The following is a 27,907-nucleotide window of genomic DNA, read 5'->3' on the forward strand; positions in this document are numbered from 1 at the left end:
GGGGGGCTCACCACACCCCCCTCCCAGGCGGCGGGAGAGCGGGCACACAAAGACACGCGGCCGAGTGCCTGCGCCATGGGTGGCCCAAGACGCGTCTCCTGTCACCACGTTGTGACGGGAATAAATTCCAGGAGCGCAAACCCTCACTAGCATTTGCGAAGCCCCAGTGGCCTCTGAGACACCGCTGATGCCAGCTGGGTCCCAGCTGCCAGCTGTGGCGAAAAGCTTGCCCCGGGACGCCGGCAAGGACCCCCAGCACAGGGGAACCTCTGCCCATAAGAAGACTCGGGGACCCCAACAGAGACTCAGCAAACAAAAAGAACACCCCAAATCGCACACACGCACACACACACACACACACACACGCACACACTCACATTCAGTATTCTGACACGGAAAGGCCCACAGGCCACGACTGGAGGGAGCGGAGGCAAGGGGCCCACGGGTACGTCGCACAGGCTTGCATTAGAGTGGCTCTGTGTTGCCCATCCTGAGTCCACGTTGGCGTCACCTCTCAGAAGCCACCGGCCCAGAACGGGACTATTGCTTGCGAACGGGTGGCTCACGACCCCCTCCCTCCCTTACGGCCCCGGCCCCCACCCCTGAGTTTGCTCCTAGTCTTAGAAGTCCACGGAAGGGGGTTTGGGGCACAGGTGGCATTCCCTCCTGTGCCACCGCTGCAGCCACCTCGGCTCTCCCTGGGGTCTCTGCTGACGTGGTTCTTCTCGGAGGTCGTGCCGGGCGCTTCGGGTCTCACCTCCCCCATCCTGAGGCACGGCGAAAGGGTTTTCTGGGGAAGCAGAAGGAAACAAAACGTCACCTGGTGTCTCCTCCGTGGGGACTCACTGAGGACCTTTCTCCTGGGCCTCAGTGCCAGGAGAAGCCAGGTTTTCTCCGAGTGCGTGACTTCTGGATGCTGAGAACCATTTGGCTTTAACACGGGAAGCAGGACGATCACGTCCGCCACCACGATGGCTCCATCCAGGACCAGCACCCGTGGCCCATGCAATAAGACAAGAAAAAAGCACAGTGTCTCAGGAGTGGAAAAGAAGAGACTGAATCACAGTAGCAGACAATGTACACAGAAAATCCAAGAGAATCAACAGGGTAATTGTTAGGACAGAACGCGGATACAGAGATACGACTTTCAATCCACGAGACATCAGATTCACCTCCAAACCCCAATGGTGTTTATCTATGGCAACAATTACCAGAGTGACCACGTGTCTCAGCTTGGGTCATCCCAGATAACACCAGCTGTTCTGACACAATTTTTAATACTGTTCCCCTTCCGGGCTAGTAAGGACTTTGATTTGGATGATAAACCATACAGTCACCCTTGCTATAAAAATCTAGAAGATACTAAGAACAGGCACCAATACCACTCACGATCGTAATAAAAACCATTGTGAATCTTGGAATCATGTCACTGGATGCGACCATATCCTACGAAGCGATGGGGCGGAAACCAGGGTGCTCCTGGCACAGGGACGGGCCGAGAGACCCACGGGGCAGGGGCAGGAGTGCAAACACTGGCCCACAGGGCACTCACAGCTTTGAACAGCAGCGTCGCGATGGCACTGTGAGTCCTCTGTCCCACATCCATTCAAAGGGGTAACGGCCTAGTCGCAGACACTTACCTTTCCAGACTTCCTGGCAGACGGGGTGGTCACGTGACCCAGCCCCGTGTAGGCGGAAGTCCACTGCGGAGGGGACGTGAATCTAGGTAAGAGCGCGAGAAGGAGGGACACTCGCTAATGCAGGTGACGTGGGGGGCCGGGAGGAACCTGGTTCTGGTGCTGGGTCCTGACAGCTCACCTCCATGCCAGGGCGGCTGGAATTCTGTTACTCGCATCTGATCACGGCTCTTAACCGATAAGCCATCTTCAGTCAAGCCCCAGGGTGTGTTACGAGGGCCAAGGCCGGGGAGTTGAGGGCGGGGCTCTGACAAGGCCAGCACAGCCCATCCTTCCAGAGCAGGCGAGAGGCCGAGAAGCAGGCCAACCTCCCTGCTCTGCATCCGCGGGGACACGTGCGTGGGCGCAGGGTAGGGCTTCCACAGAGCCTCGTCCTCTGCCCAGAGCAAAGCCAGGTCTGGTGACCCCCCCCCCCCACCACCACCTGCTTTACCTTTCTCCATAGCATCCACTGAGTTTACTTACTGGTCCAATTTACTATGTGTCTCCCCAGCTAGAAAGTAAGCCACGAGGGGACCAAAGGGTTCGGGTTCTGTGTTCACTGCTGTATCATCAGGGGCTGGGACGGTAATCGGCGGGCACATCACAGGGGTTTCCTGCGTACGTGTTGAAGGATGCATGAACCAAGAATGGAAAACCCAGATGAACCATCTTTCAAGCTTCACATCGTCTTTTTGAGCCTCTTTTTGAAACAGAGTTCTCGTGAGTCCTTATATATAAATTACTCGAGGACCAAGGCCAAACGGGGGGAGCACGGCAAGGGCCCTCGCAGCGAGAATCTATTTAACGGCAGGACCGTCTGAGACAAAGCCGAGGGTCGTGACTATTATAGGAAAGAAGGAAAGCGAAAACAGAGGGCAGGTGTAAATGATAACGGATAGGAGGGGAGAGGTGAGACGGAAGGAGGGAATATCCCATCAACCACGTCTTCGTCACTTACGTTCAGGGGTCTGAAGAATCGTTCCGAGGTTTAAGTAAAATTAGACGCACAACAGTAAACACACAAAAAAAATCCTAAAACACAAGCAACCAAAAGCATTTGGCGGAAGGGAGAGAAGGGGAAGGAAAACAGAAATATTCGGATTTGGACATCCTTCATATGTAGGGAGAAAATACACATGGTCTAAAGAAAGAGAGAATTAAGGGTGTCCTATCACAGCATAATTATAAAGATAACCACAGGATCAAAAACACAGCCTTGCAAATTGTCACAAGACACAGACACAAAAAATGAAACAAAGAAAACAGAGACCATATGGTGAAAATTGACAAACCTCCACAAACGCTATAAAAGCGGGAAGCCCATCACAAACCATGACAGAACTAACAGCAAATGTAGCTGCCACGTCAGGAAATGCTAATGAGCCATACACAGTCGCTTAAAAAAAAAAAAAAAAGACTCTCAGACCAGATGACAAACAAGGTCTCCTGAAGGCAGAACGGGGTCACGTGGGTGTAACATAAAAGGCTGGGCAGATGGCAGGGGTCTTGATCCGAATCTTAGATAAAGCTGGAGTCTAGCAGGAGAAAAAGCAGGGCACTGGGCGGGGGTCGATCAAGGATGAGTCACCACGAGGATCTCAGAGCAAGGGGTGTCTGTGCACCAGATAACATGGCCTCTGCCTTACGGGGCCAGAACTGCTGGAAATGTAGGAAGCAGGAGACATGCTGGCTAGTATTTGTGCATTTTTTACAAACGTAAATGAAAATACATATTGTTTTGATTTCAGAGAGAGAGAGAGAGCGAGCGAGCGAACGAGAGTGTGCATGCAAGCCGGGGAGAGGGGCAGAGGGAGACAGAGAGAATCCCACGCAGGTTCCACGCTAGATCCCAGCACCCTGGGATCGTGACCTGAGCTGAAATCGAGTCGGACGCTCAACCCACTGCGCCGCCCAGGGGCCCCACTGGTACTCACACGTTTTGATTAACCTCTCTGTCCATTACAGAGGAAGTTGACAAATGTGTGTGCCTGTGTCGTGTGCAGTTGTGTGCGTGTGTGTGCGTATTCAACACAATCCGCCTTCTATTCAAAGGGTCTTGAAAACAAACGCACAGAAAATGACTATCAGACCACGAAGAGAGCAAACTCCCAACTTCAACAAGGAGATAACGTTCTCTGATCACGATACACTAGAATTTGAAAGTATTTACAACCAAACCACAAAACAAAGCCAACTCTACCACCAAGACGTTTAGAAACTCTCTAATAACTCTTGGGTCCGAGAGAGAGCTAGGGAATTAAGATTTCAGAACATGGGGACCATAATAAAAATGAAAATGGCGCATCTCAGAACCTGTGGGATGCTCAGGAGACGCTCAGAGGAAAATTTACAGCTTTCAATACTGATATTAATAGACAGGACATGAATTAACGATCCCACTCAGAAAATTAAAAAAGAAAGGCCAAACAAACTCCAGGAAAAAGCAACTGCTACCTTAAAAGTAAAATTAAGTTGGGGCGCCGGCCGGGGTGGCTCAGTCGGTTAAGCGTCTGCCTCTTGGTTTCAGCTCAGGTCACGATCTCACAGTTTGTGAGCTCGAGCCCCGCGTCGGGCTCCACGCTGACAGCACAGGGCCGGCTTGGGATTCTCTCTCTCTCCCTCTCTCTCTCTCTTCCTCTCTCTCCGCCCCTCCCCCACTCTCTCAAAGTAGATAAACACTCCTTAACAAAACTGAAATGAACTTAAAGACAAAGGCAGGAAGGAATAAATAAATAAATGCAGTTTCTGGTTCTTTGCAAGACACGGAGACGTGAGCTGTGGCTGAATCGAAAAGGCAGGAGGAGGAAGTGACCGCTGGCTTTCCATTTCCACTATCCCTCGGCCCCCCGCAGACAGGCTTTTGTCCCAACTATTCTGCGGAATTTGCCCTTGTCAAGGTCACCCAAGGCTTCCGTGTTGCTAAATCTCGTGGTCGATTCTGGTCCTTTTTCTCCCTTCCCCTCCCCACCCCCCCCCCCCCCGCCCGCCTCCGCCAGTGGGGTTGCCACAGGGTCACTCCTCTTGTCTCTGAGACACTCCGGAACCTCTCCCGGTTCTCCTTCTGCTTCTCTGGTCACCGCTGCTCACGCTCCTCTCCATGCCCCTTCCCCCCTTCCCCTCCCTTCTCCTCTCCACCTCCATCACCCCTGAGGAGCTCATCTCCTCCCGGGGGCTCAGACATTATACATAGAGGGCTCTCTGACCTCAGGAAATATAAGTCCATCCTTCCTGTGGCCCGCACCGGAGCCTCAGGGCTATGTCTGGCCCCCCTCTTCCCCCAAAGCCCACTCCGATCCGTTAGCGGGCCCGCCTTCTGCTGTACCCGTGAACCACACGCTTCCTGCGCCCCCTTCTCCCACCGCGGGTCGGGCCCACAGGTTTCCTGCAGTGGCTTCCCTGGGACCCTGGGCCAGAGGGACCCTGTGAAAACCCGAATCAGATTATGTCACCGCTCGGCTCAAAATCCCTCAGGGCCCCCGTCCCATCAGAGAGGAAGCCAAAACCTTCTCTCTCCGTCGCCTCCGATCAAGTTCTTGTCTTCTCTCAAAAGAGAGAAGGTCACTCCACCCTGACCCGGATGCCTCATTTCGTGGGTCAGCTCGACTGGGCAGTGGGGGTGGAGCCAGGTATCTGGGCAAACACGATTCCGAGCGCGTCTGCTCGGGTGTTTGTGGATGAGACTCACATCGGAATCGGTTGACTGTGTAAAGCCGACCGCCCTTCCCGGTCCATCGAGAGCCTGAATCGGACAGGCTGGCTGACCGGGGGAGAGTTCCCTCTCGGCCTGGCGTCTTCCGACGGGGACATCGGTCTTCTCCGGCCTTCAGCCTGGGACGCGCACCGGCCCGCGCGCACCATCCGCTCTCCCGGGTCTCCGGCTTGCCAACTGCAGATCGCGGGACTGCTTAGCCTCCAAAACTGCACGAGCCAATTCCTTGTAGTAAATCTCACCTGTACTCACAGGGTGTCAGTATCTGTTTCTATAGCCTATCCGTATCTACGGTGTGTATATATCTACAGCGTCGCTATATCTACATCTGGAGCGTATCTCTACGTATATGTGTGTCTGTATCCGCATCCACATCTATCCTATGTGTTCCGTGTTTCCCGAGGACCCAGACACCCACCTCTTCTCCCAGAGAGACACATGACTTACTCCCTCGTGGCCTTCAAGTCACCTGTGCCTGAGACCCTCTCTGACCACCCTGAGAAGCTGCATCCCGTCTCCAATTCCTTCCGTGCTATGCTGTTTTTCTCTCTGGCACTAACTAAAATCTAGCCGTGCACAGGTGTTACCCACGTAGGTTTACAATCCTCTGCGCATAAAAGTAGGCGTTTCATTGGTTCGGTCCACTACCATGTCCCCAGGACAATAACGATGCTGGGCACAGAGCAGGTGCTCGGCAAACCGAGGCGAGCGGACAAACGATCAGAGAGGAGCGAGGGAGCCCGCCCGCTCAACCCTGTCCAACGACATCAGAAAACCTCGACGAAATGAGTGAATTGCCAACAAGACAGAAATTACCCCCAAGGATCCAGGAAAAGAGCATCTCAGCAGACCAATTGCCAAGTGGAGAGAGAAAAACCGTCAAGTCGCAAATCCAAAGTCAAAAACGAGATCCGTGCAAATCAGAGCCATAATGACAAAGCATTCCGGGCCACCAAACGGGACCCTCCCACGTGCTCTCACCCACCACTTCGGCAAAGACCAGAAAGGTTGTGTGCTCCTCGTGTTTGCTGGTTTGTGGGGCTGGCGGCGGGGGGCGGGGGGCGGGGGATCCCTGCCTCGTTGCTATAGTAGCAGAGACATCAAGGTCATTTCTGGAAGGCAGTCTGACGTGCTACAGAGTTACAGACGCACATGCCCTCTGACCCCGCAACTCCGTTTCACCATCATCCCCCCAATCTGCGCGCAAGGGCGAAGGATGTACAAGCCCGTTCGCTGCAGCAATGCGGGCGATGGCGGGAGGTGGGGATCAATGACACGGCCGTCGGTAGGGCACCGGTTCAAAAGCAATGGCTCCCCACGCGTGGAGAGGGAGGCCGACATCAGAAAGGACAGTCTGTCACCGCCCCTAGGCCCCACGCCCACACACCTCCCGTCCTCTGGTGTCTGTCTTAGCCGTCGTCGGGGCTGGTGACTTTAATCCCGTCTACGTGCCGAGGCCTCCTCCCCGGACTTTATTCCGGAACATCCAACCACCTCCTGGCTGTCCCCTTGGGTACCCAGCTGGCATCACGTCCTCGACACGCCCGAAACCGAACTCCTAGGCTTCCTTCTAAACCCGCTCCTCCTCGGTCCCCTTTCCGGCTGATGGCAGCTCCATTCTTCCGGCAGCTCTTTTCTCGCACACCCAGGTCCAACCCGCCAGCCCGTATCTCATTGTTTCAAAATACACGCGGAACCTAACCGCTTTCCCTGCCGCCGCCCTGGTCCAAGCCGCCGCCCTCGAGGATTTCAATACTCTTCGCTGATTTCTCTGCCCTTACCTCCCGACAGTGCATTCTCGACACGGAAGCCAGAGTTCTCTGTGCTTCTTATATATTTTTGAAATATAGGGGGCGTGGGGCGCCCGGGTGGCTCAGTCGGTGAAGCGTCCGACTTTGGCTCAGGTCACGATCTCGCGGTCCGTGGGTTCGAGCCCCGCGCCGGGCTCTGTGCCGACAGCTGGGAGCCTGGAGCCTGCTTCGGATTCTGTGTCTCCCTCTCTCTCTCTCTCTCTCAGCCTCTTCCCTGCTCACGCTCTGTCTCTCTCTCTCCAAAATAAATATTGAAAAAATTTTTAAAAAGATATAGGGGGCCCCTGGGTGGCTCAGTCGGTTAAGCGTCTGACTCTTGATTTCAACTCAGGTCATGATCTCAGGGTTCGTGAGATCAAGTCCTGCGTCGGGCTCCGTGCCGAACGCATAGAGCCTGCTTGGGAGTCTCTCTCTCCCTGTCTCTCTCTCTCTCTCTCTGCTACCCAACCCCTGCCCACTCGAGCTCTCTCTCTCCAAGATAAATAAATAAATGTTACAAATAAATAAATCTTTTCTGCTTGAAAGTCTCTAATGGCTTCTTATTACCAAGGTTCTGGTGTCTCTCCATGCTGTCCCCTCATACTTTCCCGACGTGGTCTCCTGCCATGCCTCCTCTGTCTTCCTCTCCAGCCCTCTTAGGGCTTCTTAGTTGTTCCTCCAACATTCCTGGGCGCCCCTGCCTCAGGGCCTTTGCACTTGCCGTCTCCTCTGCCCAGGCTGCTCTCCCAGACATCTGTGCACGGCTCATTTTCTGAGCAACCTCAGGTCTCGGTGCAGATGGCTGGCTCTTCAGGGAGGCCTTCCTGACCCACCTGCACCCCCAACCCCCTGCTCACTGCCACACTCTTCGCATTCCTTCATTTGAGGACCGTCCGCCTTCCCGCCGCCACATCTGTTCCCTAAGAGCAGGGCTTATCTGATGCAGGGTTTTCTGCTCTATCCCAGCCCTGGGGACTTAGTTGGGGGGGGGGGGGCTGGATGATTCAGACTCTGGCCTTGGCAGCTGCATCTGGAGAGGCAGACAGTGACATCAGGCAGGGAAATGCTGAGACAGAGGAAGCCCCAGGGGCTCAAGGAAGAGGAAGTCTGAGGACGCTTGTGGAGGCAATCCAGGTGGTTGTCTAGACCTTGCTTGGCTTCCCCAGGGACAGGGAGCTCACTAGCCCACGGCCCATTGCTTTCTACTGTTCAGTTAGCTGGGAAACCTTTACAATATGGGCCGAATCCTTCCCGTAGCTCCCCTCCCTGCCTCTGGTGGCCCTTTTGAGACACGGAGGCAGCAGGAATGTCCTTCTTACTGGTCTCTGCTCTTCAGCTGATGTGGAAATGAGGCTCCCCTTTCTCTGAAGGGAGGCGGCATTACCCGTGACCCTGGCCAGGGCCTCCAGGAGGCAGTCCCTGCTTCTGGGCCCCGCGGTCAGGCCAGCCTCTGTATTTGCCCAGAGAGACTTCTCCGGACAGCAAAAGCTGCTCCAGCGACCGCCCGGGGGGAGGTGAGTGAGGCCAGCAGGTGCGAAATTCAGGCCGGGGGAACCGAGTCGGGGGCGCTGGGGTGGGGCATGCGGGGGGCCTCTTGTCGTCGCTCTGTGCCACAGGCCGGGCGGGCAGGGGGACGTGGCGTTTGTTGCATTATACATTTTATGTATGTTCTTTTTTTACGCTTATTTATTTTGAGAGAGAGAGAGCGCGAGGGACCGCATGAGTAGGGGAGGGGCAGACAGAGGGGGAGAGAGAGAATCCCAAGCAGGCTCCACACTGTCAGGGCAGAGCCCCCCTCGGGGCTCGATCCCACCAACGGAGAGATCATGACCTGAGCCGAAATCGAATGGAAGCTCAACGGACCGAGCCCCCGGGCGCCCCTTACGTATATTCTTTTGCACAAAGTGAAATGTTTCGAAATCAATGGCATTAAAAAAAAAAAATTGGTCAGGGTTTCTTCAAGGGTAAAGTTTACAGGCCTTAGCGGGCACTCGGGGCCTTTCACCGCCAGACTCCGACTACTGTGTCCACATCTGTGCTCCCCTCTCCAAAGCCTCTCCAGAACGCCCGAGTTTGCTCCCACAGGCTGGGGACACCGCCCCTTTCTCTACGTGGCAAACTCCTACTCATCCTTCAAGACCCTGCTCACAGGGCACCCCCTCCATGCGGCTTGTCTTGGTTACAGTACCACAGGGCCCTGGAGACGGGCTGGGGGTGGTGACTGCCCCTGGCCTTGGGGGGCAGGCCTGGGTCCAGATCTCAGGTCTCTCCCTCGCAAGCCGTGTGACCCTGGGCAAGTCGCTCAACCTCTCTGGGCCTCAGAACCCACCCGATTGCCACTCCTCACTGCTGGCCAACGGGGCCTCTCGCTGCCAGCTCTGGCCTGGCCCATCTGGACACAGCAGGGCCCGTCGCCCCAGGGCAGTCCATGCACGTCAGGAACACTGCACCTCAGAACAAAGAGTCAGCGAATGTCAGCTTTTCTGCTGCTTTCATGGCACTTGCATCGCGGTCATGCAGGGAGCTCCCGTCCGTGAGTGCAGGAAGCCGATCGCTCGGCCGGCTCCTGTCCCTGAGAGCCACCCGCCCCTGTCCTTGGGGGCCACCGGTCCTCCCGGGCGCCTTGCGGGTGGCCTGGCCCCTCACTGCCAGAAGCCTCGCAGGGTCACCAATGCTCCTTTTGCTCAACACCAGTGTCCACACCTAAGCCCTCACCGGCCGCACCTTCTGCCAGGCCTGGTTGGGTGCTGGGGGCACAGACCTGAGCCAGGGGTGGGCCCTGCCCTTTGGGGCTCAGAGCTGGTGGGGGACCTGCAAACAAGAGCGGGAGGTCCGCGCTGTGCCAGCGGGGAGTCCCCGGGGGCCGTGCCTGGTGCAGAGGTGGAGGTGGGGCTCAGGGAGAGCCCTCGGGGAGCCGGGGGAGCTGGTGTCGAGCTGAGCCCCGAGCAGAGTCAGGAAGATGAGGAAGGGACGCAGGGGGAGGGCACGGCCTGAGCCGAGGCCGTCCAGGGGCTCAAACGGTGCAGCACAGACGCTCCTGGCAGGGGTGAGTCTGGGGGGTTGGCGGCCACCAAGCACTTCCATGCCAGGCGAAGGCACTGGGACGTGACCCTAGGGCCCCGAGAGCAGACGTGGAAGCCGCCACTCCCCCCCCCCCCACCTCCCCGGCTGTAATAAGGGCGGGGGTCAGGGCCGGGGTCAGGGGTCAGGGCGCTTGGGCTGGGTGTTTCTTCTGTGCCAGCGCTTTCCACGCACAGTCTCGCCGAGCTCTCCCACAGCCCTGCGAGGGGGGAATGTTACTTCCTCCGCGTACAGATGGGGACACTGAGGCTCAGGGGGGTCACGCAACCCGCGCGTGTGGAGCCGGGAGGGCGAGCAGCCTGGGCCGCCGACTGCTGTGTGCGCCCCTCGCTCTGACGCAGGGCAGTGGCCTGGCGGGCTGGGGGCAGGGAGCTGGGGGGCGGGGGGAGGGGGCGGGGGGGGGGGGGCGGTGCAGAGAGAGCTGCGGAACCAGTGGCAGCGGGGGAGGGGGACCCACCAGGATGACGAGTGTCCCAGCTGGTGTCTGCGTCCTAATTGGGAGGGTAAGACAGAGCACCTGGCAATTTGAATAACAATGAACGCTTCCAGAAGGCTGAGAGAGTCGGTAACAATAACCCTTAGCTGACAGAGGCAGGAGTCAGGAGACCCAACATGACTCATTGCCTGGGGGGGGGTGGGGACCGCAGACAGTGCGCCCCTCCAGGGCGGGGGTACCTCCGTCTGCGTCTGCGTGGCACTGACCATATATCCACTGCACCCCCCCTGCCCCCCCCGCCCCAAGATGCGGGGATGCTCGAATCCACCTCTCACGAGGGGCAAACCGTGCAGGTGCCCGGAGTGAACCTTCGGGGGGTCGGGAGGTGGGGGAGAAGGCAATCCCACCGAGGCGAGAGCAGAGTCCCCCCCCCCCCCAGGGCAGAGCTCTGAGCCACAAAGGGGGTGGTCTCGGAAGGCTGCATGGAGGAGGCGGCCGTGTGTAACACACACGCTCGGGAAGGGCTGGCTCGGGCCAAAGCCGACGTCAGGCGCTCTGAGACTCATCCGGGACTGCGGGGTCGTGACTTCCTGGCGTCCTTCCCTGCTCTAGGCCAGGGCTGGGAGGGGAGCACGGGTGCGGGTCCCAGCTCTGCGGCTGCCAGGGTGGACCGGGCACGTGGCAGGTGGAAGGGCGGGCGGCACCCCCCGCCAGGTGCCTCCGGCACCCCAGTTACCTGCCGCTCCCTGGGCTTCCGGGAAAGGTGAGACGCTATCCCAGCAGACACCCTACTCGTGGGCAAGTCAGACATATTTTGTGTTTTGGAGGACGCCGGGTCATTTTAAAGGCAGACGATGGCTGTCCTCCCAGCGAAGAGAGAGGCCAGACAGACGGGGGAGGGAAGGACAGTGTCTCTGGTGCCGGGTGCTGCCCGTAGCTTCCACAGACGCGACGTTGTCTCTGTGTTTCAGGGAGCACGCCGACGGGACCGGGGGCAGGGGAGGGTGTTGGGGGGACAGGGACGGGGCGTCATGGGGGCGACGGGCAAAGGGCAGGGCATTTGGTCCCCCACATCCCTACGGCTGGCCTCGATCCTCTGAGGACACCCCCTCTTTAAGCCTCTGGGTCCCACGCCTCCTGGTTTCCTCCAGCCTCCTATCGATGCTCCTCCCCACTCCCTTCCAGGGGTCCCTTCGTCCCCCCAAGAGCTCCCACACACTCCTTCCTCTCCCCAGGGGACCCCCAGCCCCTCAGACTCCACGACAAGTCCCGTTGACCAAGTCTAAGCTGGGCTGCAGCCCGGGCCTTCCTCTGAGACCCTCCTTGACTCGTCTGCGGCCCTAACATCACCCCCCTGATGCTCACAGAAGCTCACGGGCCTCCTGAACTTCAGATGTCCCTGCGCAGCTGGTACCCAAAGCCACACCCACCCCGGGGTTCCCATCTCAGAATATCCCACCAGTACATCCCCAGCGGCTCCGTCCAGGGTCCCGGGTCTCCCCTTTGGAGCCCCCTCCTCCGTACCACTCGCCAGCCAGTCTCACGGGCGCTGTCCCCTGCTTCTGCCAACAGCCCTGCCTGTGACACCCCGTTGGCCTCTTCGCTGCCCGAGGCAACTTTTTAAAAGACACATCGAGCCACGTTCCTCTCCTCGAGGGGTGTCCCCTGTGCCCGGACTCAGAAGCCCACTCTTCACCGCGGCCCCGCACGATCAGCCCCGCCGATATCTCCGGCTCCTCCCTCCTGGGCTCCCCTTCTTCCCCCACCCCTGCGCCCCGACCTTCCTTCTGATGCACGGACGCCCCAGCTCTCTCCGCCTCGGTGCCCACGGCCTGTCTTACGTGGCAGGCCGCGGGGAGCCTCAGAGGGGCTGGTGGCCGAGGAGGGCTGACCCGGCAGGCGCCCCGTGGACGCAGGGCTGGAGGCCGTTCTGGCTTTCGGGGGGCGGGGGGCTGAGGGTCCGTGGGGAGCTGGCTCCGGGAGCTTCGTCATCCAAGCCCTGCACGCGGCCTTGTTCCCGTCACTTCGCCCTCCTGACTTCTGGACGTTTCTCGGGGAGCTCGGGGGTCTTTAAACACCTACATCCTGAAGGTGAATTTTTAGTGCCGCTTTGGTAAATATTTAATGCCACTGCTCGCGCCGGGAGACCTGCGTTCTGCATTAAATGCCACAGAGTGCTGGAGACGCTGTGTTCTCTTCTGCCGCCACCCCACCTCTTCCTGCCCGACGAAAATAAAGACTCCCTTTGCCTCCCGTCATGAATCTTTCAAGTGCTCTCCACATCCATTCTGGTCCCCGATCGGCGTCCCCATTAGGCAGATGGAAGGTCAGAGGGCTTTTAAGTCGAAAGACACCGTAGAAGCCTTCTGTCACATGAGAGGAAAGCAAAGCCCCGGCAGGGACGAGGCCGTCCAAGGTTAAGCAGCAAGCCGGCGGCGGAAGGAATCCAACACCAGCCGTGCCTCCCAGCCCGGGGCTCGGCTCCGGGCACTGGGACCCCGGGAGACTCGGGGCGTCCCTGCCCTCACCGCATCCAGCCGGCCCAGACGTGATAACAGACCCCCGTGGGCCTGGCCGTCATGCGAGTGGGGAGCAGGGAGAGAAGGGAGGAGGGTGGGAGGCCTCAGGAAAATGGCCACCAGGAGCAAGGTTTTGAGGGAGGAGTAGGAGCTCGCAGAGGAGCTGGGGTGGGGACCCAGTGAGGTGACCAGGCTTGGCTGGGGCCCGACCCGTTCTGTGTACCCGGCCCTGGCTGGGAGCTCGGCCTCGGTCCGCGTTGTGTAAATCCTGGGGAAGCTAACGCGCCTCTAGCTCCCACGGCTCTTTCTACCTTGCCCGTGACCGTCCACGGCTGCTGGTCCCCTGGCCCTAGCTCTGTCCAAATCTCTGCTTTTATGTTAACGCGCCCCTGGGCTGCTCAGATGCCCTGCCCCTGCCCGCGCCCCCCCCTCCCCCCCGCCCTTCCTGTGCGCTCAGGTTGGGACAGAGGTGGCAGGAGGGGGCGAGGCTGGAGCCAGGGTCACACCCATGCACGTGAGCGTGCACACAACACACACATTTATGCACACGCACGGCACACAGACGTGGTATCGCACACGCACACACACACACACACACACACACACACACTCACACACACGCTCGCTAGTCTCTGGCCTTCCTGGCTGGGACCAGAGCCGGGGGGAGGCTACGTATCACGGGCAACACGTCCCAAGTCTGCTGTCCCTCCTGGCCCCTCTCTGGCTCCTGCTCACCCGGGACCCGCTCCCGCCCCCGCCCCCGCCTGGGAGGCACGCCCTCCCGTCGCCTCACGCACAGCCGGGGGGGGGGGGGGGGGGCACCGTAGCCAGGCAACAGGGCCCCACCAGGCCACCTCCAAAACGTCCTCAAACTCGTCCCCCGCCCCCAGCCTAAACTACCAGAGTCTCCTCCCTGGGGCGCAGCAACGGCCTCCCCGCGGCCTCCTTGCCTCCACCCCTGCCCCCCACGGCAGGGGCCTGTCACCAAAGCTCCCATCTGGCCAAGTGGCTTCCCGCTGAAAGCGCTTTGCTGTCCCGGGTTTTCCTTGAACTGAGGGACACGCTCTCCCCCCATCAAGACAGCCGCCTCGTGGGGTCCTGGGTTTCCTGCCTCCTCTGATGCCACCAACCATGAGGTGCAACATCCCCGAGATCATGGCTTTTGGGGGAAGAAGCAAGCAGCACTCCGTTAAACGGACACCTTGGCCGGGGACGCATGTGGATGCCAGAGGTGCCGAAGATGTGCCCCTCAGCGTCACGTTAGTGATGGCATCGGGCAGGGTCCCGGCGAGGACCCAGCCACTGGGCTGTTTCGGAGAAAGGCGCTGAGTATAGGAGCTTCTGTTTCCACGCTCTGGGCCAGGAAAGGTCAGGAAAGGGGAGCCGAAGGCTCGGGGCGGGGGGTGGTCACTCAGCCGCACTGGGTGGGGGAAGGGGCCATCTGCAGGGGCCTGGGGGCTGAGGGGCCGCCGAGGGGGCCTGGGGTCCAGGGAAGGGTCCTGCCTTCTGTGAGCGCCCTGGGGCATGTCTGCGGGGTCTGCGGCCTGGGGTCGGCAGTCGGGAAAGAAGAGCCGGACGCAGACGGAAAATCCGACGACACGCTGGGGCCCGGGGACACCTCCGTAGCTGTGCCTCCCCGGCTGTGAGACCACCAGGGTCTAGTGACGCTGTTCTGGGCTTCCTGAAATGCAGACGACTCTGGCCGGCCTTCCCAGGATAGTGGATTCTGGGATACGCAGGCCCCAGGGTAACCAAGCTGCCAACACAACAACCTAGCACAATATCCCCTTTTCTTGTCTGGTTGGATGAGCCAGGACAGAAGTCATCAGCAGCCTCGGCTGGGGGCAGGGACCCCTTTTCCTGCTCACAAAGGAGACAGCAACGGGCAAAGCGGAAACTTTGGAGGTCCTCCGCACATCCCCGGACGGCACCCCCCTTATTTCCCCGCCAGGTGGGAATTACCTGCTTCCCCGCGGGTGTCTCAGAGACCTGAAGCAGCTCGTCCGAGGACACACAGCTGGGCAGCACAGAGCCGGGTGCCAAAGCAGCCCAGGGGACTTCGGGGGACACCCAGATCCTGGGCTACCACACCCAGCAATGCCTGAAGCCACAGGTCCCCGCACTTGGGGGCAGGCGGGAGTCACTCCTTGAGCCAAAGCAATCTGCCAAGAAGGTCTCCCGGGCCTCCTCAGGGGCGCCTCAGCAACGGCAGTAAGACTATTCTGGAGGGCGTTTATGAGGACCGGGCGCCCTCTCGGCCCTCAGGCGAGCGTTGGTTCCCATCATTCTGACGGCAGTGGGATGCCCACGCCGGGAGAGCTGTGCTGGGCCAGCAAGCATCTATTCTTGGAAGCAAATATTTTAGCAGTGAAGGCCAGAGTTTTAATGATGGAGGGAATAAGGAAGGAAAGGTTCTCTGGTCCTCCCTGGCCTGCACTGATGGAGATGAATTCCTCCTTCCCCGGCCCTGTGGCGCCCGATCTGGGAGCCAGGCCCATCAAGAGCCCCTGCGCTCAATGGTTTGGGGACGTATAATGGCTATGGGCCCGGCCGCGCTTCCCTTCGTGGCAATCTCGCATTCTGCACGCCCCCCCCCCCCCCCCCCCGCTGCGGCCCAGGGACCCATAATGCGGGATTCCTGTCAAATTGACATGAAGGAACATCCTCCTTTCTCGCAGGCGATGTTCCCCGGATTCGTCCAGGCCTCCGTGGAAACATCTCTTGGTTAATTGCTCACTCAAAGCAGCCTCTTTGTCTAAACAGTAGCTGGCCGCAGTTACTGGGTTAGGGAATCTTAACCGATTCCAAACTATTGTGCCGACTGGGCAGTGTGGGTCCCCACCCCCTCTCCCCGTGGGGCCAGGTGGCCGGGAGCGCGGGCAGGACCGCAGGAGCCCCTCCCAGGGCGAGGCACGTCTGATGAGGCCATCCAGCAGCACGCCCTTGGCAATGGAGCGCCCTGTGGCTGAGAGCCTGCCCCGTGCCAGGCTCCTGGTGGGCACCATCTCCCAGCGTCCCCTTTTCACAGCCGGGCAAACAGGCCTGGGAGGAACAAGTGACTCGCCCAAGGTCACGGGGCCTGTGGATCTGGCCGGCTGGACTCACGGCCCTGGCTTGTCCACCCCACAGACCTGCGATCCGGGCCCAGTGAACCTCCGTCTGGAACCTGGGCTCCAAGAGGGGTCTGTGGACAGTCAAGGCCAGTCTGGTTCATTCTGGAAGTGCATCTTCAAGGAGACTTTTCCAAAACCCTCTCTGAGGTATACTCGCCCTGTGGCCGACTACACTGATCTTCCAGGCAAAGTAAGTGGTCAGGATTGACTTTCTGCGCATCACTGGCCGGTGTTCCTTGAGGGCGGGGCCTTGTCTTTCCTATCTTTTATTCCCTGCCCTTGGCCCTAGAGCACGGCCAACTCTCGGAAAGCACGTGTTAAAGGAATGAACGAATCGATGGGGTCTGGCCTCATCCTCAGAAGAGCACACACGGGTTCGGAGAAGGAAAAGCGGAGGGGGCAGGCAAGTTGGCAAAGGGACTGGCCAAGGTGGTCCCTCTGGGGACCGAGGGCCAGTGGGACGACAGGAAGGTCTGACCAGTCCTCCTGACTTCTCACCTCCCTTGCTTTCTTTGCTCCGGGAGGGACCGGGAGCTGGAAAGGGCTGATGAATCCCTTTCCGGGACCACCATGCCTCTCGGCCCAGCTATCACTGCCCCGGACGCCGGTCTGTGGGTGTCTCTGGAAGTACTGGGGTCCCACTTTGGAAAGCACGTAAAGACACATTTGCTTCTCCACACTAAGATTCGCACCCCGCTGGGGCAGGCAGATAGTGGGAGGTGCTGAACGCATGAGCATCTGAAACGTTACGTGCAGTGGAATGTAACCAGGGAGCATTTGATGGCCAGTTCTCGAGAGGAAAAAGCCCTGATCTGTAACATCTGCTGCCCGTTTCCATGGTGTAAATACTGTCAGCATGAAGTCACCGGACTCAGAGTTGGGAAGAGATACACAGTAGCCAATATAAGTAGGTTTCACTGCACCCATGTGATAAAAAGGCCCAAGAGCGCAGATGATAGGAAATGTAGCAAAATCATTATTAGGAAGTGAAGCGTTTCAAATATCGATTACTTTTGTGTTTCATGTAATTTATTTATTTGTCAGCTCCTACCAGTTCATTGTTAGAGTGGCTGTATTCAACACGGGGTCCCAAAATTCCTGAAAATTTTAACTACCAGCTCGCGTGAGTCAGTGCAAGGTGGCCCTGGGCACGTCTTGGCGATGTTTATGCGTTTGTCTTTACCCGTACTGGGAAAAATGTAACTCTTAAACCAAAGATACCGTTGCTTAGAGCAAGCCTGAGTTTTCTAAAGAAGCGACTTGATTTAAAGTCAATTAAAAATAGGGGTGCCTGGGGGGCTCAGTCGGTGAAGCGTCCGACTTTGGCTCAGGTCACGATCTCACGGTCCGTGAGTTCGAGCCCCAAGTTGGGCTCTGTGCTGACAGCTCAGAGCCTGGAGCCTGTTTCTGATTCTGAGTCTCCCTCTCTCTCTGCCCCTCCCCTGTTCATGCTCTGTCTCTCTCTGTCTCAAAAATAAATAAACATTAAAAAATAAGTAAATAAAGTCAATTAAAAATATATTAAGTAAACAGCATGGGAGAAGGGGATACACAGACAAGAGGAACACCCGGGAGCTGAAGTTTGGGGACTAAAAGTGGCTTTCTGGAAATGCCTTTAATTAATTATCAGCTGTCTTGGGGGCACGGTAACATAGATGGGCAACCCACAGGAGAGGAAATAGTCAATTAACAGATTAAAGGAAAGGTGTTCAGCCTCCCTAACAATCAAAGAAATGCAAACCACATAAAAATGAGGGGTGCCCCGTGCTCACAAGCCGCTGCTGGTGACAGTCCCCTGGGGAAGGAGGCTGGCGCTGGTACGAAGAACCATACAGCTCTTACCCCCTGACTCGATCAGCTCCCTGCCTGGAATGTATCCAGAGGAAATAATTCAAAAAAGGGAAATCCACAACCACTTAAGTGTGTTTACTGCTGCCCCTAACTTTCTGGAGTCCGCCGACAGGGCAAGTGGGGTTGAGGGAAGTGAGATCATTTGCCCGAGGTTCCCCACTGCCAAGTGGAGGCACGTGGGAACCCAGCTCCCACCTCTCTGCGCATTTGCTGTGAGATCTTCCAAGTAAAAGGTGTATTCGAAACAGCCCGTGCGTCGCATCTCCCCTTCCGAGCTGCTGGGTCCTCTGACGGGCGGAGGCTTCCGGAGGAAGGAGGCGAATAGGGAGCTGCCAGACGGATGGTTGGGGACACCTGGCCACCTCAGCTTCTCCTCGGGGCTCCGGAGAGATACCGAGGGCTGAGATGCACCTTCACAGGTGATGCCGGAGGAAAGATGGAGACCCCAACGCCAACTACGTGCTCCCCAGAAGCCACAAAGAGCCAGCTCCGGGTCGGAACCCACACCGAGTTTCCGGCTCGTGTCGGGTCCGGGCCAGAGAGGGTTGGGTGTGCGAGTGCCTGGAGGCCTCACGCACTTGGGGGGGGGGGTGGTCCTCGGGGTCCTGCCCCAAGAGTGCGTGGGGCCTGACTTGCGCAGAGAACCCCCGTCACCCGGTCCGGCAGGGGGCCGCGTGCTCTGTACGCGCCGCTCAGGGTTTATTCTCCCGGTGGGAAAAGCACGGGCGGAGGCACTGCCTCCCACTCCCAAAACGTGGGCTTTGCAGAGTCCGCGGGACTTGGGTGTGAATCCCGGCTCGGCCTGTGCGACGCAGGACAAGTTGCTGACCCTCTCTGGGCGTCTGTTTATTCCCCCCCAGGTGCGGATGACAAGCTGTGTTGGGGACACGAAATGGCACTGCTTGCTGCAGCTGCTTAGCTCCCAGTCCCTCGAGAAGTGGGAGGGCCTGTTATTAGCAATAATAGTGCAATTAACTCACTGACCTGACCCCTCACAGGGGCCTGCTGTGGGCGGGGCGCTGGGCAGAGGAGGACACATGGCGTAAAGCACTGACAACAGGGGCCGGGGGGTCCGGGCTGAGCGCAAGACGGACCCATCCCGACTCTCTTCGGGTCTCCTGACAGCAGAGGAGGCAGACACCAGGCAAGACAATAAACACAGCAGCAGGCGGTAAGCGCCATGAAGAGATGAAAGGGGGTGAGGGGGAGGAGAGAGGGGAGGCTATTTATAAAATAGGGAAACTTATTTAGACATTTATAAGACAGCACAGCTATTCTATTGGCCAGGGAAGGCCTCTCTGACCAGGTGACATCGGGGCGGGCCCCAGGTGGAAGGGAGGGAGGGAGTGGAGCAGGCGACCGGGAGAGGAGAGATTCAGGCAGGGGGCGTGGCAGGTGCAAAGGCCCTGAGGTGGCAGGGAGTTTGCAAGCTCCAGGAGCTGCGGGGAGGCCGGGGTGGGTGGAGCAAATGGGGGAGATGAGGACGGAGGGACCGGGGAGGGGTAGCAGGACATGGGGTGGGCCGTTGAAAGGATTCGGGCTTCATCTCCTAGACAGAGGGGAGGCGCCAACGGGAGTTGACTTCTGTTTTAATAGGATTGTTCTGCCGCTGTGGGGGGCAAAGGATAGAAGCGGGAAGAGATTTAGAAGGTGTTGCCTCAGTCCTGGCAAGGTGGACCAGATGGTTGGTTTCGGGAGAGGGGTGAGGAGGGCGGATTCGGGGTCCGTTCCCTGGCGTCCCTGATAGGACGTTGACATGGTAAAGAGTCAGTCACCGGGCCCTCCGGTGTCTGAGGTTGGGGAGAAGAGGAGGGAGACGTGAGGGGCTGGGAGCCCTGAGGGGTGTTACCCAGGACCTGGAGCTCCCCAGGGCTCCCCATTTCTCACTAGCCTTTTCCATCCTCTGGGACTTAGCCTGAGCCGCATTCCGCCCGCACGGCCGTATCTCCACTTGCAGCAAACTCCTACTCATCCGTTGAAACCCTTTCTGGCTGTTGACTGCCCCGTGGCCAGCCAGAACTCGGCCCAGGGGGCTGCAGACCCTGGGGCAGCTGACTGCTGTCCTCAACATCACAGAAAGCCTGCCACACCCTGACATGACGCCAGGGGTGGGGGGGAGAGGAGGGCCACTGGTAGAGCGGCTTCTGTGCGCCACAGTCTTCCACGCCTCCTCTTGCTGAACCAGACAGCGTGGATCCTACCATCCCGCTTTCCAGGTGAGGGGAGTGTGGCCACATCACCAGCTATCCAAAAATGGGGCAGCAGGGCGTCTGCACGGCTCAGTCAGTGAAGCATCTGATTCCTGATTTGGGCTCAGGTCGTGATCTCGCGGTTCGTGGGATCGAGCCCCGAGGCGGGCTCGGCACTGAGTGCGGAGCCTGCTTGGGATTCTGTCTCCTTCTCTCTCTGCGTTCCCCGCCCCCAAAATAAATAAATAGACTTTTAAAAAAATGGGGGAGCAAGATCTGAACCCAGGTCTGTCTGCCTCTCACAGCCTCTGCATCTGAACACTGTTTCCTGCCTTAGGAAAAAAAAAAAAATAGAGCTTCCTAGAAGGCAGGGCTGTCCCAACGCGGCAGGCGGCTTCTGGAGGACTGAGCGGTCCTTCCATCACTGGGCGTGCTTGGCTGGGCTTCCCTCCATCTGGGAAGCCTGTCGTCCTGGGGGCTGAGGGGCCCGCACGGGACACAGCGATGCTCTGAGAGCTGGACGGGGAAGGTCGGCAGGGGCGACGGTCAGAAGCCCCAGGTGGCCTGGGACGGGGAAGTGGGTCACTGACTTATGGACCATCATCTCTCAACGGACAATTAAGGCAGCCATTAAAGCAGTGTTATGAAAACTTCTCAATAATGCCGGCAGCTCATCGAGACAGAACGTTGTATTAAAAACCCTCGACGCGCGGCTCGATGTGCAGATGGCAACAGTCATAAAACGGGAAGAGTCGCAGGGGACAACGGGCTGCGTTTGTGGGGGACAGCCATCGGGGTGTGTCTGGCCCCCCGTGTTCTCCAGCGAGCACGGGCACTTCTATGATGGAAAATCAGGGGGCGCCCGGGTGGCTCGGTCGGTTAAGCCTTCGAGTCTTGACTTCAGCTCGGGTCACGATCTCACGGTTCGTGGGTTCGAGCCCCGCGTGGGGCTCTGTGCTGACGGCTCGGAGCCTGGAATCTGCTTCCGATTCCGTGCCTCCCTCTCGCTCCGTCCCTCTCCACCCTCTCAAAAATAAACAAATAAACTTAAAAACCAAAAAGGGAATTAGGCATAAAAGGAACCTGTGGCCACTCCCCGGTGGAGGGCTGAGGCAGAGGCGGCCGCAGAGCAGGGAAATAATAATGAAGACGCGTGACCAGGACCGCCGCGCTCTGGCTCTGGGCGGCCGGCCTTCCCCTCACCCTCTCCTGATGACCTCTGAGCCACTGGGGCCCGGAGACAGGTTGTAGGGACCTGTCCGGGTGCCGCGACCCAGGGGGGCCGACGTGGGATTCGAGCTGTGCACTGTCCTTGGCTTTCCCTCCAAACGGTTTCCTTCGACCCCTCCCTGCTGCTCCCATGTCACGGTTTACTCAATGTTACGAGCGAGAAAATCTACCAGCCCCAGTCACTTCGGATGTGGTCTGGTCCTTTCTTCTGGACCCTGCGGCCCAGTCTGTCCTAAGCACCCGAACTTAATCCTTTAGGTTGAATTGGGGTCTCTGGGTCTACGGTGGCCCTGGGGGCAGGGAAAGAGCAGAAAGAGAGAAAGGCCTGAGCCCCAGAAAACTTTCAGGGGGGCATTTGTGGCCTCTTGTGGGATGTTATCAGTAAAGGGCTCTCACCAGAAAAAACAACCTGACCATTCTACTAGAGAAGGGAACTTTGAGATGCACTCTGTTCCAGGACGGCTGTTCCCTGCCGAGACCCCGAGGGTCCCGGCCCCTTACCCAGGCCTTTGTTCATGTTCTTCTTCCCACCAGCGACGCCCTCCCCCCTTTACTTTTTGCCTAATTACTCCTCATCCTTGAAGATCGCCTCCTCCAGGAAGCCGTCCCCGATGCCCGGTCCGGACAACACACCCTTCGAGCTCTCTCCTGTCACAGCCGACGGTTCATCGCCATCGTCTGCCCCTGAGTCAGCCAGACTGTACGTCCAGGCGCCCGGCCCAGAAGAAGGGTGCGACCAGAACCGGACCCCACACCCTGGCTTCCTCCTGGCCCCTGCACCCTCCCCGGGGCGCTGGGTCCTGCCGTGGCTGATGGCGCCCGTGGCACAGACCCAGCTCCTGCCCAAGGCTTCGTCGGGCGTCTGAGGCCCTCGACCTCTGTCTCCGGACTCCTGCCTGCCTTGTCCGGTCCGGCCCCCTGGCTGAAGGGACCAGACTGGAGACCAGGCCCTGACGGCCGAGCAGTTCGCTAGGCCGGTCACAGCAAGCTGCCTGTGTTCAAACGCTGGGTCTGCCAGTGACCAGCGGGGTGGCCCCGGGCCAGTGACCTAACCTCTCCGTGCTTTGGTTTCTTCACCTGTAAAACGCGGATCCATCAAATAAATGCTTGAAAGCCAGGAACGAGGCAGCGAACCGAGCGGACATAACCCTCGTTCTCGCAGTCTCGCGGGGACGGGCCAGGAACGTAGGGAGCCCCGTCTGAGTGCCCAGCGTGGCCCCGGCTTGGCCGTGATTTTAAATCCGCTCCCTAGCACCGACCCCAAGTATTCCTCCTTGGGCCAAGCACCCGCGGGGTGAGGAAGGACAGGCCAGCTGGCTGGCGGTGAGGATGTGGTGCCTGGAAAGGCGGCGATGTTCCCTGCAGCCCTACTGCGTGCTCAGCCCTGGGCAAGGGCCCCCTCCTTCACTCCTCGTCACCATTGCTGAGGGGAAGGAAGCGCTGAGACTCAGAGAGGGCCAGCAACTGGCCTGAGGACACACAGCCGATGAGGCCTCTGGGTCTGGGGCCGTCACCCCCACCCTCCGTGGTGCTGCCTGGTCGTGGAGCAGCACCTTCCTGGGCTTCCACCAGAGCCGTGCGTGCCGCGGACACAGCTGGGGAAGCAGCGGGGATGTGCCTTCCGTTGAACTGGGCTGCGGTGGGAGGAGGCCAGGGCTCCGGCCTGGAAAGACGGCGGTGGCAGGGGACGGGTCCAGGGTTTCCTAGTCCAGCTGAGAGCCCCGAGGCTTGGAACTGTGCCCGCAATGCAGACGTTCCACATCTTCTGGATTCCAATCACGGAGGCCTCCCTGGTATTTGACGTGGTGCCAAGGAAAGAAGATACTTGGTCTCCCTTTCTGTCTTCTGACTTTCTGGAATTTCTTGCTGCTGGCTGGGGGCCTGCCAGAAACCGCACACCAAGGATCTGGCCACGGAGCCGGGGAGAAAAAAAGTGATGCCCGAGCTTTACTGGGAGGAAAGTTCTGGGGTCGGGCAAAACTCCGGGGACCCCCCGAGGGATGAGTTCCGTAAAGAGCCAGAGGGTGTTCTGGGTCCGGGAGGAAGGAGGTGAGAGCCGCTTGGGGGGCCTTGCTGGCGGGCAGAGGGAGGCCTCTGGGCCGAGAGGGGCGGTACATCGGGGCCGGGAGTCTGGGTCCGTCTCGGGTCACGTGACACATCTGCAGCCCTCTTGCAATTTCCGGGGTCGCTGCGGCCTTTTCTTGGGCTGTTTCTTCTGTCTGAAGTGGCTCTGCCCCTTTGTTCCAACCCCTCACGTCCCCGGGTCTGGCTCGATGTTGCCTCCTCCTCCAGGAAGCCCGCCCTGACTCTCCCCTCCCCTGCAGCTCATCATGGGCTCGTCCAGTTTCTCTGGGCGCTCTGGGTGACTGTGGCCGTTCTCTGTCCTGCTCCATCAACCTGGGAGCCTCCTGGGGGCAGGCCGCCCCCCCCCCCCCGCCCCACCACCACTTAAGGCACCTCAGGGACAGGTCAGAGCCTGATGTAATTTGGTTCCACGTGATCTCAAGCGACATGCGACTTCCTGTGCACACCCAAGGCCGCCCTGAGGGCCGTGGGGAGCTGCCCCTCTCCTGCCTAGGGGGCCAGGTTATTCAGTGTCCCCCATGGGCGCCAGAGACAGCCCCCAGGCCCCCTGGGCTCCTTCTGCCGATCTGGGCCCAGAAGTCTCTCCGAGACCACCCTGCAGAGGAGCTCCCGGCTCGAACAGGAGGGCTCTGTCCCCACTCTTCTAGAGGCAGTCCCCAGACTGGCACCGTCGGCATCTCCCAGGCCCAACCCAGACCATGCCCTTCAGAACTGGCAAATCCAACAGGACCCCAGGGGACTGAGTGCCCACTGAAGCCTGAGATACACAAACAACCGTCTTCCCGGGCCAAGTCAGGAATTTCCCCCTGAGCTCTGAAAGACTGAGAGGCCCCGGGGGCTGGCCAGCCTCCTCTCCTCCCGTCACTGCCCCATCCCATACCCCCTCCTCCCCGCCCACACCAGGCCTCGGGCCTCTAGGCCTGACCAGGGCTCTGACTTCAGGGAAGGTTTTGAGGGACGAATAGGAGTTCCCGGGGAGATGCGGAAGAAGACAAGAATAGCACGGGGGGAAGGGAACTGCGTGTAACGGCAGGGAGGTGGGAATTGGCAAGGGCCAGAGCGGGGCCGGGCCCCCGGCGGAAGGAGTGCGGCTGGGGGCGACGTAGGCAGGGGCCTGTGGCGGTTGGTTCAGGGTCCTGCTTGCTTCTGGGAGGCCCGGGGCTGGGGAGATCCGGCTCAAGCCCACGAGCTTACTGTGTGGCCTTGGGCCATTCGCTTACCCTCTCTGGGTCTGTGTTTGCCTTTCTGTAAAGGGGGCGACAGCAGTCACACAGGCCAGCCGGTGGAAATAATGACGGCGGGTGGCATCTAAACGGTGCGCGGGTGTGGCTCCCGGCGCGTTTCAGAGGGAGATGAGCAGAGCTGCCCGGGCTTCCGAGAGAGAGCTGTGGGGTGGGGGTGGGGGCGGGGGGCTCGGGGGCCAGGCTAGGGGCTGAGGCCCTGGGCGCAGGAGGGCGGGGACAGTGCGGGAGGCTGGGGGCCCAGGTGGGCATTCGGTCCTCACGACGGCACTCTGAGGTCAGGCTGCCCTTGTCCCCATTTTACAGGTGAGGAAACCGAGGCTCGGGCAGGCGAGGCAGCCTCGAGGGGCTGAGCTGGGATTCGAGGCAGGTGCGTCTGCCCCTGTGTGGCTGCTGGCTCTCGGCCAGACCCGCCACAGCAGCAGCGAGGAACGCGGGCCTGCGCCGGTGACGGCACCGCCCCTCGGGGACTGTCCTGGCGGCCACGGGCACACAGCTGCCCCGTCCTTCTCCTTTAGGCCACAAGGGCCCCCGGGGTGGCCACCGGCACAAGGAGAGCCGGCCCGAGGGCTGGCGCGAGGTGACGCAGATGCGCCCCGGCTCCAGCGGCGTTTGCTGGGCTGACGTCCTGGCCCACGGAGATGGTGGCCGGGTATCAGTGATGTGACTCGCCAGAAGGTGGGAGGCGCTGGGCCAAAGACAAACCAGGGGGAGCAGGTGGGGGGCCCTGGGCCTGGGAGGGGGCCGGAGCACGGCAGGTACTGGGGGAATGCTTGTGAACGTGGGAAGGAACCGAGAGAGGGAAAGAAGGGGGAGGGAGGGAGGGGGTAGAAGGGAGAGATAGATGGGGGAGGGGGGAGGGAGACAGAGGAGGGGGAGGGGGTCAGAGGAGGGGGAGGGAGTCAGACGAGGGGGAGGGAGTCAGAGGAGGGGGAGGGAGACAGAAGAGGGGGGAGGGAGACAGAGGAGGGGGAGGGAGTCAGACGAGGGGGACAGAGACAGAAGAGGGGGGAGGGAGACAGAGGAGGGGGAGGGAGACAGGAGGGGGAGGGAGACAGAGGAGGGGGAGGGAGACAGAGGAGGGGGAGGGAGACAGGAGGGGGAGGGAGACAGAGGAGGGGGAGGGAGACAGAGGAAGGGGAGGGAGACAGAGGAGGGGGAGGGAGACAGAGGAGGGGGAGGGAGACAGAGGAGGGGGAGGGAGACAGAGGAGGGGGAGGGGGTCAGAGGAGGGGGAGGGAGTCAGAGGAGGGGGAGGGAGACAGAAGAGGGGGGAGGGAGACAGAGGAGGGGGAGGGAGACAGAGGAGGGGGAGGGAGACAGGAGGGGGAGGGAGTCAGAGGAGGGGGAGGGAGACAGAGGAGGGGGAGGGAGACAGAAGAGGGGGGAGGGAGACAGAGGAGGGGGAGGGAGACAGAGGAGGGGGAGGGAGACAGAAGAGGGGGGAGGGAGACAGAGGAGGGGGAGGGGGTCAGAGGAGGGGGAGGGGGTCAGACGAGGGGGAGGGAGTCAGAGGAGGGGGAGGGAGACAGAAGAGGGGGGAGGGAGACAGAGGAGGGGGAGGGGGTCAGAGGAGGGGGAGGGAGTCAGAGGAGGGGGAGGGAGTCAGACGAGGGGGACAGAGACAGAAGAGGGGGGAGGGAGACAGAGGAGGGGGAGGGAGTCAGAGGAGGGGGAGGGAGACAGAGGAGGGGGAGGGAGACAGGAGGGGGAGGGAGTCAGAGGAGGGGGAGGGAGTCAGAGGAGGGGGAGGGAGACAGAGGAGGGGGGAGGGAGACAGAGGAGGGGGAGGGAGACAGGAGGGGGAGGGAGACAGAGGAGGGGGAGGGAGACAGAGGAGGGGGAGGGAGACAGAAGAGGGGGGAGGGAGACAGAGGAGGGGGAGGGAGTCAGAGGAGGGGGAGGGAGACAGAGGAGGGGGAGGGGACGGGGGTGGGGAGGAAAGAGAGAAGGAAGAGAGGAGGAGAGGGAGGCAGGGGAAGGGTCCTGCTGTCTGGGGAGCTTCTGGAGCACAAGGGGGGCAGGGCGACCGACAGAACAGGCAGGTGTGCAGGGCGCCTGTCACCACTCTGAGGAGGACATGAGCCCGGGCAGCGGGGCGCCTGGGGGGACTGAGCTCGTGGAGCTCGACCGCCAAACCTCCTGGTCTGAGTAACAGGGAAAGCCGGCTCCCCGCGAACAGAGGTCACCCCCACCCCGCCCCGAGCGCCCCAGTTTCCACACGGGAGGATGGGGCACACGATCCTCACCCCACAGGGCAAATGGGCAACGACATCGGCGGCACGTGGCTGGCGGCTTCCACGTCCCCGTCCGCCCTGCAGGGCGGGGCCCCGACCCCGACCACGTTGAGTCACCCACCTGTGACCCCGAGAATCCACAAGCCCCCGGGGCCGGGCAGTAGGCCAGGCCCCTCCTCCGAAGGATCCTCCCACTTAACTCCCAAGGCGGACGTGCCCCCCGGTATGTTCGCGGGGGAAACTGAGGCGGGGCCGGTGCCATGCCTTGCTCAGGTCACAGCGCGATGCAGGTGGGTCTTGAACCGGGACCGTCAGCTCCAGCCCCAAACACGGTAACGGTGCCGGGACAGCCGATGGGATCTGTACCCCACGGGGACGAGCTGGCTGCTTGGGGAACCCAGGGTGACACCCTGGAGGCGGCGGCGGACCCCAGCTCTCGTTCTGGGAGCGGCACTGAGCACGGCCCGCCCCCCACTCCCTCCCCAGCCACACGCCCCGTGTCGCCTGATGACGCCCTGGTGGCCACGCTCACGGCTCTCTGCCCAGGACGCCCGCTCAGCCCTGCCCGGGCCGCGCCCCTCCCCGCCCCCCGCCGGTCACATCTTCCAGTGTCACTGACGTCTTCCGCCCAGGATGGGGCCGGGGGCTGACGGGGGAAGCGTCAGCCCCGCTGAACGGTGGGAAGGAAGGTGGCTTCGCCCGCCGCGTCCTTTCTGCCAGCACAGAGGACCGCGGCCTGATCCCCGC

At 60.2% G+C, this 27,907-nt stretch overlaps 1 protein-coding gene across 2 annotated transcripts in view; it reads right to left on the reverse strand.

Moving 5' to 3' along the window:
- Window positions 1-612: 612 nt before the first annotated feature.
- SHISAL1 (shisa like 1) overlaps window positions 613-27,907 on the reverse strand; it is a 69,433-nt gene continuing 42,138 nt past the window's right edge. For both annotated transcript variants that reach the window (XM_042948080.1, XM_042948079.1), the window contains exon 5: window positions 613-790. In XM_042948080.1, the coding sequence (XP_042804014.1) occupies window position 790 (1 nt within the window). In that variant the 3' untranslated portion in view covers window positions 613-789. The remainder of the gene's footprint in view (window positions 791-27,907) is intronic.

Source organism: Panthera leo, chromosome B4, assembly GCF_018350215.1.
Source record: "Panthera leo isolate Ple1 chromosome B4, P.leo_Ple1_pat1.1, whole genome shotgun sequence".
In the NCBI taxonomy this organism is placed as follows: Eukaryota; Metazoa; Chordata; class Mammalia; order Carnivora; family Felidae; genus Panthera; species Panthera leo.